Source organism: Rousettus aegyptiacus, unplaced genomic scaffold, assembly GCF_014176215.1.
Source record: "Rousettus aegyptiacus isolate mRouAeg1 unplaced genomic scaffold, mRouAeg1.p scaffold_m13_p_2, whole genome shotgun sequence".
Classification (NCBI taxonomy): domain Eukaryota; kingdom Metazoa; phylum Chordata; class Mammalia; order Chiroptera; family Pteropodidae; genus Rousettus; species Rousettus aegyptiacus.
Genome location: NW_023416295.1, coordinates 25,301,588 through 25,316,302, shown reverse-complemented (window position 1 = coordinate 25,316,302; position 14,715 = coordinate 25,301,588). Strand labels below are relative to the sequence as shown.

General features: G+C 37.3%; 1 protein-coding gene across 5 annotated transcripts in view; it reads right to left on the bottom strand.

Moving 5' to 3' along the window:
- The window catches only part of RAPH1 (Ras association (RalGDS/AF-6) and pleckstrin homology domains 1), a 73,636-nt gene extending 59,326 nt beyond the window's left edge, over positions 1-14,310 (bottom strand). For 2 of the 5 annotated variants that reach the window (XM_036237816.1, XM_036237815.1), the window contains exon 1: positions 12,728-13,094. In XM_036237816.1, the coding sequence (XP_036093709.1) occupies positions 12,728-12,733 (6 nt within the window). In that variant the 5' untranslated portion in view covers positions 12,734-13,094. Of the gene's footprint in view, positions 1-12,727; positions 13,106-13,743; positions 13,928-14,220 lie in introns of those variants that run through there. The other 3 variants (XM_036237814.1, XM_036237813.1, XM_016161927.2) reach the window with 3 other exon arrangements.
- Positions 14,311-14,715: the final 405 nt, after the last annotated feature.

Sequence of the window (14,715 nt, the reverse complement as noted above, 5' to 3'; positions counted from 1 at the left end):
TAAATGACAATAAGGAATCAGGCATGCAAAGATAAGAAAGAATGTTTCAGGTAGAGGACACAAGTTTGGTGTATTATGAAACAGAAAGAAAGGTTAGTCTGATGGGAAGAGAGAGCCAGTTTATACAAGGATTTGTAGACCAAGAAAAGGAGTTTGAAATTTATTCTAAGGAAGCCCTCGAGGGCAATGAGAAGTCATCTCTCACAAAAGGCTGCGGCAGAGGTGGGGACCAGTCTTGAAGGAGTTCAGATGGTAGAGTTGCAAAAGGAATAGAGGTGGAAAAAAACAGATGCTTATCAGGACACAACCAGTATTCCCCACACCAGTACCCAGAGAGTAATTTTGGCATTTGCTTCCAGGGTTAAGGAAACTAGAAAAAACAACTCTCTTAAGCCTGGTAGCAAATTTAAATGCCTTCTGGGTCATGTAGCCAATGTAAATACTAGCGGTTGACAGATGTAAGACAATAGAAAGTGGTGGGGCCTGATAACTAGAGGGCATACCTCAGCTAAAAACATTCGTATTTTTTAAAGTTTATTCTGGAACTAGATAGTGGTGAAATTTGCACGACCTTGTGAATATATTAAAACCCACTTAATTTTTACACTTTAAATGTAAGTGTTATATATGTGTATTAGATCTTCATCTAAAAAAACAAATTTTAAGCACTGTGCCAGTTAAACGCAAGAAGAGTTAAATACTTACTCGGAGAGGCTCATGAACTTTGTACCTTTCCATGGCATTTACAGGTAATCAACTTTGTATTATGTGGTGGTTATCTGTGCACTTGCCTTATCAACTTCCACACCCAACAAGGTGGCAGGCTTCTGGAGAGAGACCATATGGTTCTCATTTCCACCCTGGAGTAACTACCAAAGAATCATATTCTTTCTTCATCTGAATTTCACCTTTTTTTCTGCTAACTATTCCTACTTTATGACTCAAAATTTAAGATGACATCTCATTTAAGATGACTCAAAACTAAAGGTGCATTTCTTAAAAAGAATAGTAGCCAGTCTATCTGGTTCTCAATAAATGCTAATTGAAAGGAACCAACATATTTAAAATTAATTTCCCTATCAATAGAGGAATAGTTTAGAAAAACCAAAGGAAATTGTACAATGCACTTGAGCTTCAGCAGAGTATTTTTATAATATTTCTATAAGCCTATATGTTTCTAGGGATGTAATTTGATTCAACAGCTGTGTTATATAGGACTATTTTGTAAAAATTAACAAATGAATATTAGCAAGGGTTCTTGCGTGTGACAGAACCCTAACTCAAACTAATTTTTAAGCAAAGAATCTATTCAAACTGAAATTATAAAAAACTGAAATTATAAAAAAGTTTATCAATACATTTACCACAATGTATCTCTTTTCTCAACTTCCTTAATCTCCCTTTCTCTCCTCTCCATGGTTTCATTCCAAAATTCTGTCCTCCAGTTCTGCAACCTGCTTTACCTCTCTATCTCTTTAGATTCTCCCTCCTCAGTCTGTCCCATCAGTTCTTTCTCTCTTAGTATTCTTCAAAGGAGTTACTTCCAATTCTTAAACATGAAAATCCAAAACTCACATATTTGCTAAAATAGACTTTTAGAATTAACTCAAATTCTGTAAAGAAACTCAAGGTTGGGGAGGAATCGCCTTACTAGTAAATCCCACATACGCTATTCTTCCCCTCTGTTTGCATAATCTTAATATTATATCCTGGCAGGAGCGAGAAAACCAACCAGAGATGGCTCTTACTCCTGATATTAATCAGCTACAAATACCAGCAGAATTCTCGGTTTAAGCAGAATTAACTCTATATTTATTCATACTAAAAAAAGTTATTTTTCACTTAATATTAGGGCTTCTTAACAAGAAATATTATTCATTCAACAAATAATGAACTACTACAAGTCCAGCACTAAACGGGTAAGCACAGCAGATGTAAATATTTTAAAGGCAGACATGGCCCCTGCCCTCAGGCAGTTTTATTAAAATATCTAACGAGAGACTAGAATTTTTATAGCTTTATACCTACACTCTACTTTTTAAATTAATGCACCTACATGTTAAAAATATTTTCAATTTGAAATGTTTTTTTATCTCTCTCTCTCTCTCTCTCTCTCACACACACACACACACACACACACACAGACACACACACAGGAGTACGTGGGTGTGTGGGAGGGGTATTGTTAAAGACAAATTTTGTAAAAATAATACATTCGACATTTCCAGAGTAAATAATTTCTACCCTTACAAGCACTCATCAAATCGCCACTGTTGAAATGAAAAAAATATTTAACTAGATATTGTATTTTTACTTGACTGACTATACATGATTACAAAAACTTAACTATGTTCCCCCCAAAAAAGCTCACAGAAAGTAAAATAACTCATGGGCTCTGTTAAGCAAATAATAATCTAAATTATCTACACAGATGTCGCAAAGTAAGAGTTAACAGACTTCAGGCAATTCTCTGATGTCAGTCTTACGGCCAAGACAGATAATATTTCTTTAGATTAAAAAAAAAAAAAAACCTTATATCCCACTGTGAACAAACAATGGTTTTCTTCGCAACTCTTTAAAAGCTTTAATTTGTGATTGGAAACTTTTTTTTTATGGACATTTGAAAAAAATAGAGTTTCCATGAATAAAAACTGAATATGCTACAAAACTTTATATTCCTTATTCTAATAACTATATTTCTAGACATGTACTAAAAAAAAAAGAGTATCTATGTCATATCTATCAAGTTGGCAAAAGAGTAAGTCTGATATAACCAAAGGCTGGACAAGACATGGAGTAATGGGGACACTGCTGGTAGTATATACCTTAGCACTTTGGAGAGCCATTTGGAGATTATATATCTTATGATCTCACAATATCAACTCTAAGTGTCCAAGCACTTAAGAGACAGCACCAGAAGAAATGGAAAAGGATGTTCATTACAGCATCCTAACTATTCCTCAAAGGGGGAAAGGAAAACTGGCTTATTCTGATAAAAAGAATGACCTGGATCTATAAGAACCAGTATGAATAATGTCAAACTATATGGTTGAGTAAAAAATGCAAATTTTAAAAGAATGATAAAATAGTTTACTGTGTATATAAAATTCAAAAGTACAGACAGCAATAAGTAAAATCTTAGGGATATATGTGTGAAATGCACTAAAACTTGCAAAAGAACCACACAAACTGTTAGCTGGGGGAGGATCATTTGAAGTAAACAATTGATTACTACTAATAGTGATGAGTATGTGGATGTCTACTATGTTTTAACTTTGGTTTAAAATGTTTCAAAATTTAAAACATTTATTTTTAAAAGAAATTAAAAATATGGACAAAGTCTGTGAACAAGTATACACATCAATATTTTCTTAAAAAATGAGAAGGATGAGGGCAACTAAATATCCTACAAGAAAGGCTGAGTAAATTCAAATGTGTTTTATATGTCCATTCTGGATTATAATGCAAATGTTGTAAATTATTCATAAAGCACTAAATGCATGGAAAAATAGTGATATAAGTTTAAATGAAAAAGCAGAAATTGTATATACAATGAGCTATATAAATACGCACATAAACAGATATGAGAAAATATGCCAAAAATTTTAACTGCAGTCATTTCTGGATAGTAGAATTTTGTTTCATTTTATTCCTTATAAATTTCTAAAGGTTGCATATTTCCATGAATATTATTAATGAAAGGGGAGGTGGGGAAAGGAGACAAACTACAAAATGCAAACTCAAAATCCTCTGGTAAAAACTTATACCTAAATTAAACTAGTAAGATTCTGTTTTACTTCTGATTCTAAAAATACTGAACTCTGCTAATAAAGATAAGCCTTTTTAAATATTAATATCTAACTATACAAACCAAAAGAATTATGCCAATAACTATAGTTGCAAACTTCTTCAATGTTTCTGTTTGTCTCCTTGACTTCTAGCATTGTCGCATCAGAATAGATGTTCCCTTCATCTATGTCTTAGATAAGGTTATCATGAAAAACCTCCATACCAAATCTTAATTTATATCATAAAAATAAGCATGTATAAATAATGATTTGGCTGTAAGAAATTATACAAATAGGTTAGTGTGCAGTATTTATATAACATATTCTATGCCAAATGAAAAATGTAAAATACTGCTGAGAGAAATTAAAGACATACCATGTAAATGGATGAGAAGATGTAATATTGTTATATACCAGTTCTCCCCATATTGAACTAGGTATGCACTGTAATTACAAACAATATCCCAAAATTTATATGGAAGCAAATGACCTAGAATAGCTGGAACAATTTGGAAAAATAACTTGGGGTATTTACACCACCTGACTTCAAGACTCGCTGTAAAGCTAATAGAGACAATGTAGTACTGGCAAAAGAATAGAAAATTACATCAATGTAAGAGAATGGAGTCCAGAAATAGACCCACACTTATCCTGTCAAATGATTTTCAACAGGGATGTCAAAGTAGGTAAGGAGGAAAGACTTTCCCCCACCCCAGCTCTATTGAGATATAATTGACAAATAAAAATGGAAAGCCTTTTTAAAAAGTAATGCTGGAATAGAATGTAAAAAATTACTACAACTAAATTTAAAAATGATAAATCACTCAATTTTTTAAATGGGCAAAAGAGCTGCACTTCCCAGATGGTTAATAAAAATTTTAAAGTTGCTCAACATTATTAGTAATTAGCATATTAAAACTACAATGATATACCATTACATAACCATTACAGCGGCTAGAATGAAAAAAGACTGACAATACCAAGTGTTAGGATGTAAAGCAATTAGAATTGTTATATAATACTACTGGATATAAAAATGATACAGCTTTGGAAACGTTTGCCAGCTTCTTAAAAAATAAAAAATACACCTACCCCATATAACCCAGCATGTCCTCACAAGTATATTATGAAGAGAGATTTGTACACAAATGTCATAGGAACTTTATTTGTAGAAGACAGAAATGAAAACAGCTCAAATATCTATCAACAAGTGAATGGATAAATAAAATGTGATATGTACACATAATGGAATACCATTTAGCAACAAAAGGAGTTAATCCAAGTGAAAATATGGAACAATCGAAAAATCATTATTCTACATGAAAATAAGCCAGGCCACAGAGAGAGAATGAGCTATAGAGAACATGTTAGATGATTCCACATATAAAATCTAGAACATGCATAATGATCTATACTGACAGGCTGCCCAGAGACAGAGATGGAAAGCAGGATGACTTGCAAAGGGGTATGAGGAAACTCTAGAGGATGATGGAAATGTTCCCTATCCTCTAGGGATAACAGGTGTATGAAAACTTATCAAATTGTATATTTTGATGTGTGCAGTGTATTATTTGGAAATTACAGCTCAATAGAATAGAAAAAACCTTTTAAAGAAAGAATCATATCAAAGAACTTTATAACAGAATTAGTCAGGAGTCAAGGCAGTGGCTACCAATGAGAGAGCAGAGGTATAAAGAAGTATATATGAGGGGGGTTTCTGGTACGCTGATAATTTTATATTTTTTCATCTGTGTACTGGTTATACAGGAGTATTCAGGTTGTAGAAATGAATACTTATGATAAATACCCTTTTCTGCAAATTTTTAAAAAAGGGAACATCTACATAGGACCTAGCAATTTCACTCCTTTAACCAAGAGAAACAAAACATCTGTCCACAAAAGACTTTTACAAAAATATTCACATTAGTTTATTCTTAATAGTCCCAAACTGGAAACAGCCCAAGTGTCCTTGAACAGGAAGCTGGATGAACAATCAATGGTATATTCACGTATTGGTACCACTGAGTATTATTCCACAATAAAAAGAAACAAACTACTGATATGTCTAAAAAACATTGAGTGCAAGAAGTCAGAACAAATGATTATATATGTATGATTCAACTAATACAAAGTTATAGAACAGGCAAAACCTACCTGCGCTTAAATAACTGTGGTTGCAGCTGCTTTGAAGGATAGGGAGAAATAGAAAGGGGAAAGGTAAAGAGGGTAGAATCATGAAAAATATCTTGTATCTTGCTAGGGATGTCAAGAAAAAATGTACTGTGGACATGAAAAATTATAAATGTATCGACACTAATGAATTACTAAATTAAATGTTAAATAGGTACTTTTTATTCACCTTGAATAATTACTAAAAGCATAATGAAAAATCCAAACTCAAGCTTCTGAAATAAGCCAATAATTTCAATTGTGGTGAAGAACAAATTTTAAGGTCTCACTTTGCTGAAATTTATCTATTTTTCTTCTGCAAACATTATTTTCCAATAAGTAGGAGAATCAGAATGTATTTTTCCAAGTGCTTTATTTTTAAATGGCTTCATATAAGATCATACACTACGAAATGGAACTGAAAAATGAAAGGCTCATTATTAACAATATTTCGATAAGCTTGTATAGTGGTTTCCAAAATGGAGGTGACTGTACCCCAGGAGGTATGAGAGATCCACTGAGGTATAAGAATATATTAGGAGTTCTTTTTATATTTACTTTTTATCTTAACATACGTATGTATTTTAAGCATAATATAATGTAATACAATATGACATATATGTATCCTTAACATACGAAATGACATGGCATCTTCATTATGGACACCTGTCAGACAGTCACACTTATAAAATAATCTAAGTATCTGGTACTAAGTGATTCTAAGTATTCTGAAAGAAGAGTGATAGTATTTGCCAAATTCTTTTTCAATAATGACATAAAGAACCTACCTTTTGTAGGCTGCTACAAGAGAGTGGTGTTCTAGAGAACATAGATTCTCAAGAGTAAATGATTTCCTTAATAGAAACAATATTTTATGGAAAAACTGTATTAATAATTCTTCATGAAGCAGCTGCTTTTGACTGCAACAAAAGAAAGTTGGGGGCAAGGGAAATGAGATTTATAATTTCAAAAGCAGCCACTGCCGCAAAAGAGAAGATGAAGCAAAAAAGAGTGCCAAGGGTTACAAGATGTTATTGATGTGGTTGAGGAGTGACCATGTATTTGGTATCAAACAAGTTTATTGGTTTCCTTGTGGCAAAGTATTTAAAAAGAGCTGCCAAATTTCAAGGTAAGCATTTATCTTTTACAAAAAGAAGAGTCTAAGTTTGCTGACTTTTTGAGATAAATAACTGTTAGTAGTATGCTACCTAGCTGTTATTTTTAAAAACATAAATGTGGTAAGTCTATCTGTACCTTACAAGTAAATGAGGCATTTTAAAACTTAGTAATAACTGTATTCCAAAAGAAAACAATGTGTCATCTTGAAAAACTTGTACCTGCATACTCTAAAAGTATAGAAAGCATTTTCTAACTCTTTAAAGGCTTTTCAAACATAGAATTTCTATGGGTTTTGAACACATTTATTAAAAATATATAAATGCAAATCCTCACAGTGGCTTGTACAGTAAGAGCAAACTTTACGACCCAGTTCTGCATAATTGATGGATAGAAACTAAACAATGACTATCTCCATTTAGAAAGCACAGCCAAAGATGCACTTATTCTTTTAAGGTATGTGTCCCTACAGGAGCTGCCTGTCAACTAAAACAACCATTAAAACCAAGCACCAAACATTTAAAATCTAGACTTTGGAATTTTTGTATTACCAAGTAATAAAATCAAGATTGTTCAAACACAATGCAGAATATTCACTGCTGCTGCTTTTTTTTTTAATTGTATTTATTTTAAAAACTTAGGATAAACAAAAAGGTTTTTGAGCCTTTACTAGCATTTATAAAGTACTCTATTCACAAATAAGGGGGGCCACTGATTCCCTTCACTAGTCTCTAAAATCATTTGTTACAACATGAAATAAACCAAATAAAAGCCGAGAAAGAATTATTCTTTATAAATAAAATAAACATTATTATATTTTTATGGATCTTTTCAGGATATGTAAACCAACTGTAAAGAATTCTTCAAATAATAGGTTTCATTAAAATCTTTTTATTGAATTTCTATTATATTTAAGGGGCTGGAAGGCATTTCGGATGGGTAAACCCAGGTCCAATTTAAGACAGTACACAATTATGTACAACATAAGGCAAACCAAGTAAGGTCTAGAGGAATGAAGAAGAAAGCAATTAATGCTGCTTGGTGTCAAACAGCTTCACAAAGTTACATGGCAATGGAGCTGGGTCTCAAAGGATGAGTGGGATGCTGACTAGAAAAATTAATGAAAATAAACCATACTTAGAAACATGGATAGAGGCAAGTACAATCTGGGATACATAAAGAATACACTGTATTTTCAAGTCACATTATTAGTTTTGCTGTAATGACTTAGCTAACACTTTTCTTCACATATTAAACTTAGTAAGATTTGTGTAAAAGTAATTTTGAAAAAAGTATCAAATTTTCAAGTATGATTACAAAACTGATCTATTGAAATTCTATAATATTTGGGCCTATTTAAGAAGTTTTCTCCAAATTTCATCATTCTTCACCAGGGGACTTAGATTTTAAGTTGTACATAATATGACAAGACATCAGTTATGGGCCTCCTAACTTGTTTTTCATCTCATCTAAAGGGATGACTTGTCCCTTCTTTTCCAAACATAATCTCTTCACCTATTTTCAAATCACAGTCCATTCTGCTTCTTTTTGGACTTTGCTCCCTCAATAACATTCTGTACTGATTCTTAAGTGCAGAATGTAACATTCTGTACATTCTGCACTTAAGCTGGTGTCCTCTATTTTGGAGGGGAGAATACCTATTTGATTTCTCCATTATGCCTAGCTCTGCCTAAAGCAGATAAACAATATGTATTTTATTAATAGCAAAGTACATACTTTTTAAAAAGTGAATTTATAAATCACGAGTGATGTATTTTAAGACGTCTGCTCCAAAGTGTGGTAAATACTGTATCTTAAAATAACAGCGATAAGAGCATGGGATGAAAGTTTAGAGATCATATAATCTGGGGGTTTTCTAACATTTCACAACAAAACTTATCCAGCTGAAATCTCATACAGCATCCCAAATATATAAAACTGACAAAAGTGTTGCAAATACTTTTATGTTCAAATACATTATATTAATTTATTATGAACTCAGAGAGACGAATTGGCCGTTAGGGATGTTAGTTACAATCTCATGACCAGATAAGCAACCCATTTATTTATACAAAATTTTAATTTCAACAGATAAGTTCTTGCAAGTAGATCACAGATAAGGGGAACCACTGATTCCCTTTTGTTTTGGTCGCAGTTTTAATTGTTCACCTTGCGGTTTCAGGGTACGCTTCAATAAAATTGATTCAAAAAAATTTTTAAATATGAACTTTTCCTTTCAAGATTAGTAACAATATCTAACAACTGCTTACGAGGTGAACAAGAAAAACCTAAAACGTATAAAAAGCTATAAAAACATCTATAACATGACTCCAGGACTTAGATTCATTTGTTACTAAATAAATGACTTACACAGGATGAGAATACCCCCAAAGAAATGGGCTTGGGTCTTACGTGCTGTTTAACTGAATACAATGCATAGAAAGGTATCTTTAGACAATTCTATCTGAAAAGATGCATAAGATTGATTTTTTAAAAAATCTACTGCAAACTACAACTTTCCTTTTCAATAACTCATTTAAAATTCACAAATAAGCAGAGATATTGAAAAGCTTTATGCTGAAGAATGCTTACCCCCCCCACACACACAAAATTAACCATGTATAACCATGGAGCATTACTGTTTTCAATGTGTTAAAATTTTATATACATGCAAACGAGGATGCCAAGACCATTCAATGGGGGAAGTACAGTCCTTAAAACAAATTAGGCTAGGAAAACTGGATATTCACAAACAAAAGGATGAAGCTGGACCCTTACCTAACACCATATGCAAAGACCTAAACATAAGAGCTGATACTACAAAACTCACGGAAAAAAACATGGAGGAAAAGCTTCATGACATTGAATTTGGAAATTTCTTGGATGTGACACTAAAAAGACAGGTGACAAAAGACAAAAATAAACTGGACTTCATTAAAATGAAAAACTTTTGAACATCAAAGGACACTATCAACAGAGTGAAAAAGCAGAAATGGGAGAAAATATTTGTAAATCATGGCTCTGATATGAGATTAATATCCAGAATACAGAAAAAAATTCCTACAACTCAACAATGAATTAAACAAACCGATTTTAAAAACTGGCCGGAATAGACATTTTTACAAAGATATACGAATGGGCAATAAATACATGAAAAGATGCTCAATGTCACTAATCATGAGGAAAATGTAAATCAAAACTACAATGACACCATTTTTCACTCATTAGGGATGTATGTCTATTATGAGAAAAAAAAAACAACAGAAAATAACAAGTGCAGGTGAGTATGTAAAGGAATTGGGACCCTTGTACATTGCTGTTGGGAATGTAAAACTGTATAGCTGCTGTAGAAAACAGTATGGCAGTTGATAAAAATTCGAACACAGAATTACCATATGACCCAGCCATTCCACTTCTGAGTATGTACCCAAAAGAATTGAACGCAGGGGCTTGAACAGATATGTATACACCAACAGTAAGAGCAATATCATTCACAATAGTCAAAAGATGGAAACAACCAAATGTCCATCTACAAATGAATAAACAATATGTTGTACATACACATGATGGAATATTATTCAACCTTAAAAAGAAATGAAATTCTGATTCATGCTACAACATGGATGAACCTTAACATTATGCTAAGTGAAATAAGCCAGATACATACACACACACACCTCCCACAAATATTGCATGATTCTACTTGTATGAAGTATCTAGGGTAGTCACAGAAAGTAGAAAAGTGGCTACCAGGGGGTTAATAGTCACTGTTTAATGGGTAGAGTTTCAATCTGTAACAATAAAAAAGTTCTGGAGATGGACAGTGATGACGGTTGCATAACTATGTGAATGTACTTAATGCCACTGAACTGTACACCTAAAATGGTTAGAATGGTAAATACTATGTTGTATATTTCACCACAATAAAAAAATACTATTGTTTATTTTATTAAGGTGGCAGTACAGGAATGTGTTTAGAATACAAGCTTAAGAATTATGCTGCCAAATTTCAAATCCGGTTCTGTCACTTTATAGCTCTGTAGTCTGTGCCTGTTTTCTTAGATATTAAAAGAACCTACTTCATGAGACATGGCAAGGATTAGTTAATATATGTAAAGCATTTAAAACAGTGCATGTCATACAACAGTCATTTTATTATGGGTTTAAAACACATTTTAATAGATTTAAGTTAAACATCTGCAGAACCTCTGAAGGTCCTCCTCAAAATTCTAGAGTTCAGTAAAACACAGATTGAAAACCAGTGATCTAACCCAAATTTCTCTCATAATATGGAAAAGAACTGAGAGTCCAAGATAAGTGATTTGCCAGAGGTCACATTTCATTTCGCTAATATTAATTTTCCTAAAATAAGAATGTGGGATTAACAACACTAATGTTGACATTCAACTACTTGAGAACCAAGGCAAAGCTGTAAGATTCTATAGAGTGTGTCCAATAATCAATGAATAGCGTGATAGTAACACCACACTACTCTAATAAATAATTATGCATGGGTGAGAACCAAAAGGTGGCAAAACCAAAATAAAAGTCATTTTAATTATCTTCGAGGACAATGGTTAAAAACACCTCTTGGGTAAATAAAATGTTAGAATATTTGTGAAAACAAATGACATGGATCAACAGTTGAGAGACACTCAATACATGCCCACAATTCCACTCCTTTTAACCAGTTACTTAATTTGAAAGATCAGCTGTTTTTTTCCATAAAAGAGGAATTATCTACAAATAATTCTTTATTATATTCAAACAGAAGAGAGCACCAGGCCAAATAACACAAAATGTCTAATTAGACATTTCTATACTTAAATAGGCTAGATCTGATTTCTGGGAAATTCATTACACAAAAAGCAAAATAACAGACAATCTTTGAAGGTCAGACTCAACAAGAGTGAAAAAGCTTTTGAGGTCTCTATTTTACCCTTCCCCCATTGCTTCCTCCTCAATTCGCCTCTCAAGAATAGCACCACACGGACAGTCCTTTCCCTTTCCATCCACATCAGTTGAAATCCTACCCATTCTTAAGGGTTCCACTTAAATGCGCAGCTTCTATCAATCCCATCCCCCACTCCCCCACCCCGCCGCCGCCCCCGCTGCTCCCAATCTTGAATTGAGCTCTCTCCTTTTCTCTTCCCTATTTTACACCTCTACTTCATCATTCTGTAATATAATGCATTGCATTACAATTACCTACATTCACTTCTTTCGCCACCTTCTCAAGAAAATCCCAAGAGCTGTAGGCTAGGGAGGAAAGGAACTAACATTTGTTAAAATCTCAGTGCCAGGCAAGGTGCTAGGCATTTTGAACTCGTTTTCTCATTTAATCTGTTTGACGACCATCTGGAAAGGTAAGCAGGTGGCGTTTATTCCCATTTTACTGATAGAGAACGTACTGTGGAGAGTTCAATTGCTTATCTGATGTCACGCTGCTAAGCCAATTACAGTGCTTACGGAACCGCTGGTTTCCTTGGCTTCAAAAAGCTCTTTCCACTACTCTATGCTGCAGATTTTGTTCACTTTGTGTCCCCTGCCCCGACTAACATAGTATTCCACAAATATCTGCTTGATTTAATATTCCTGTGGATTCAGTACCACCCTTTTAATAACCGAATTACGCCCCACCCCTAACCCGTTACCTTCATGTTCCTTTACAGCGGACTTTACGTACACAGACAGCTCTCCACATTTCCAAGACGAATGCAGCAGACATCAACCCTTATGGGGAGGTTACGTGAAAACCTTCCAATTCGCCCATATTTTCCCAACTGTTCTTCCCACAGAATGTAAGAAATGCACACACACAGGACACACTGGATGTAACGCTTATACCCTTCCAAAAAGCTCTTATTTCATGCTGAGCTACGTCTTCGTGCTCAGAAGCAGTAAGGTTTATGCAGTTCCCAGCTCTCGGTGGGGACACCCTAAGACGCTGCCTGAATAAGGAAAGCACATCTTTCAAACCATCTTAAAACGAAGGCGCCCTCATACTATTACATGGCCTGCCTCTCCTCCCCCCTTCCCCCCCCCCCCCCCCCCCGCCACAGACACCATGAATTGCAGTTTGGATTTCCGGCGGGAATGCGCACAGACACAGAAAGATGAGATGGGGCTCAACAGCAATGGAGCAATTGCTTAGCCTGCTTAATTCGAAAGAAGACACAGAAGGTGCCCCGCCTTTTTAAATCTCTGCACTGAACTCCTTTACGAAAGATGGGGGTGGAGGGGACGGGGGCAGGCACAGCGAAACCCAAGGAACCCGAGATGTTGGATCGCTGGTTTCCGCGGCTAGTCAGGGGAGAGCCCTTCCCTCCCCGCGCTGCCGGGCCACCAGCCCCCGTGCCGGTCGGATAAGTCCAATCGCACCCTCGCCGGGCGGCCCCACATCTCATTGTCTCGCGCCGTCGCGGCCCCCGGGGGCGCCGGGTGCAGCCAGGCCGCGCCGCGCCGACCCGCACCCACCCGCCGGCCGCCTCGCTCCGCCAGGTCCAGGCAGCCGCGGCCGCGACCCCGCCCCGGGCTCGGCCGTCCGCACCGTGCCCGGATGGCGCGGCCGGGCGCCGGGAAAATGGAGGCGGGAGCGGCGGCAGCGCCTCACAGCCCTGCGCCCTGCCGGTTTCCTCCGCCAACCCCGAGGGCGAGGCCGAGCACTCACCGCGACAGCTGCTCGGTCCTCCGGCGGCGCCGGCTACCGTGGCGGCCACGGGCTGGGCAGCCGCCACTTGCGCGCCTCCCGCCGCCGCCGCCCCGCCGCCTCCTCCCCAGGCGCGGCGCTCCTTCGCGACAGACGCCGTGAGCGCCCGCAGCTCCCGCGCCGCGCGCTCCGTGACTGACTGACTGACTGACTGACCGGCCGGGCGGCGGCGGCGGCGGAGGGGGCGGGGGCGGGGCAGGCGCGCGCGGCGGGCGGGGCGGCCGCAGCGCCCAGCCGCGCCGGGTCCGTCTGTGAGCGGCCGCGTCCGGCCGGCACGCGGGAGGCGGGGCTGAGGGCCCGGCGGCCGACAGGCGGACCGACGCGCGCCCGGCCGCTCGCTCCCCCCGCCCGCCGCCAACCACTCACTTCCGGCGCAGTCGGCCGCGCCCGCCCCTCCCGGGCGCCCCCACGCCCGCGCCCGCCGCCCGCTCCGCTTACCCTCCCCTCAGGCGCCGGACCGCACCCAGCCGGGGCTGTCCTGCGCGCTCCGCCTTTCCTCCGCGCGTCCCTGTGAACCACCTCAGGAACCTGTGAATCAGAGAATGAATGAGTGAGGAAGGAAAACCCCGGCGCGGTCCCACCCCCTGCTCGCCCGTCCTTGGAAGCACGCCCAGCGGCCTCTGGGACACGCTCGAAATCTGTCCACGACCTATATGCATGCACCTTTATGCCGCAGTAATCAAAGACTCCAGCCACACATCAGATGTGGTCTCAGGCACTTAAAGGACCATTGTCATAGCAATCTGAGGCTTTTTTTTTTTTTTTTGAAATCCTATTTTGGCCGACGACTCTGCAGCTTCATACACTATATTGAGAAGCTTTTAGAAATTGGACATTTCAGTTATATTTAAGTACTTTTTAACTTCGAAATTTGCTTATGTCGAGTTCTTAATATCTGTCACCCCATTAGTGAAATTGTTTAGGAGTAAGGTG